This window comes from Gymnogyps californianus, unplaced genomic scaffold (genome assembly GCF_018139145.2).
Source record: "Gymnogyps californianus isolate 813 unplaced genomic scaffold, ASM1813914v2 HiC_scaffold_33, whole genome shotgun sequence".
NCBI classification, from domain to species: domain Eukaryota; kingdom Metazoa; phylum Chordata; class Aves; order Accipitriformes; family Cathartidae; genus Gymnogyps; species Gymnogyps californianus.
The window spans coordinates 215,316-216,014 of NW_026114213.1; the positions used below are offsets into that span (position 1 = coordinate 215,316).

The following is a 699-nucleotide window of genomic DNA, read 5'->3' on the forward strand; positions in this document are numbered from 1 at the left end:
TTGTCCCTCTCCTCCACCTGGCTGGAGGCAGGGCCCCTCTAATCCTGGTCATAGTATTCGTTACTCACTTTTTGTAAACATGAATCAGAAGTCCCTTACAAGAGGATCAGAAGTGAGATCAGCCCTTCTACTATGTCTGGGGAACTGCCCACTGGAAACTGGAGTGACATTTTCCTGGAAGAATCCCCTCTTGTGATTGTTTTTCCTCGCAACTCACGTACCCGTGCCTCTAGGGTCGAGGTAGGTTTTCTATCCCACTTCCTCATGTCCTCTCCGTGGTCATGCAGGTAAAACCACAGGGTACCCCGTGGTGTGTACCCTCTATATCCTCTCTCTTGAGCAGAAAAATGCTTACTCTTAATAGCTGAGATACTGGTCCGTACAGGTGGGGAGTAGGACCTATCCTCTTTGAGTTGCTGGAACTCCTGCAACAGTTTTTCATGCTTTTTGGACAGTTTTTCCACAGCTGAGACGCAGGTCTGTAGGGAGGAAGAGAGACTTCATTCGTATTGCTGAAGTTGGCGAGCCACGTCATCCACTGTCAGTGCCTCTTCATCTCTCCAGGCCATTACTGCCAATGCATTGGCATACGACGATGGCGCGCTCCGTACAACTTTCCGCCATGTGGGTCGTGTACATCGGACTTCGTCTGGATCTGTGGGTAAACTGCGCGTTGTCTGGGTCATAATAAATCATCTC

At 49.6% G+C, this 699-nt stretch overlaps 1 protein-coding gene across 1 annotated transcript in view; it reads left to right on the plus strand.

Moving 5' to 3' along the window:
• The first annotated feature begins 595 nt into the window (after positions 1 to 595).
• The window catches only part of LOC127028482 (macrophage immunometabolism regulator-like), a 50,356-nt gene continuing 50,252 nt past the window's right edge, over positions 596 to 699 (plus strand). Inside the window, exon 1 of the mRNA XM_050914225.1 lies at positions 596 to 661. Within this exon, the coding sequence (XP_050770182.1) occupies positions 596 to 661 (66 nt within the window). The remainder of the gene's footprint in view (positions 662 to 699) is intronic.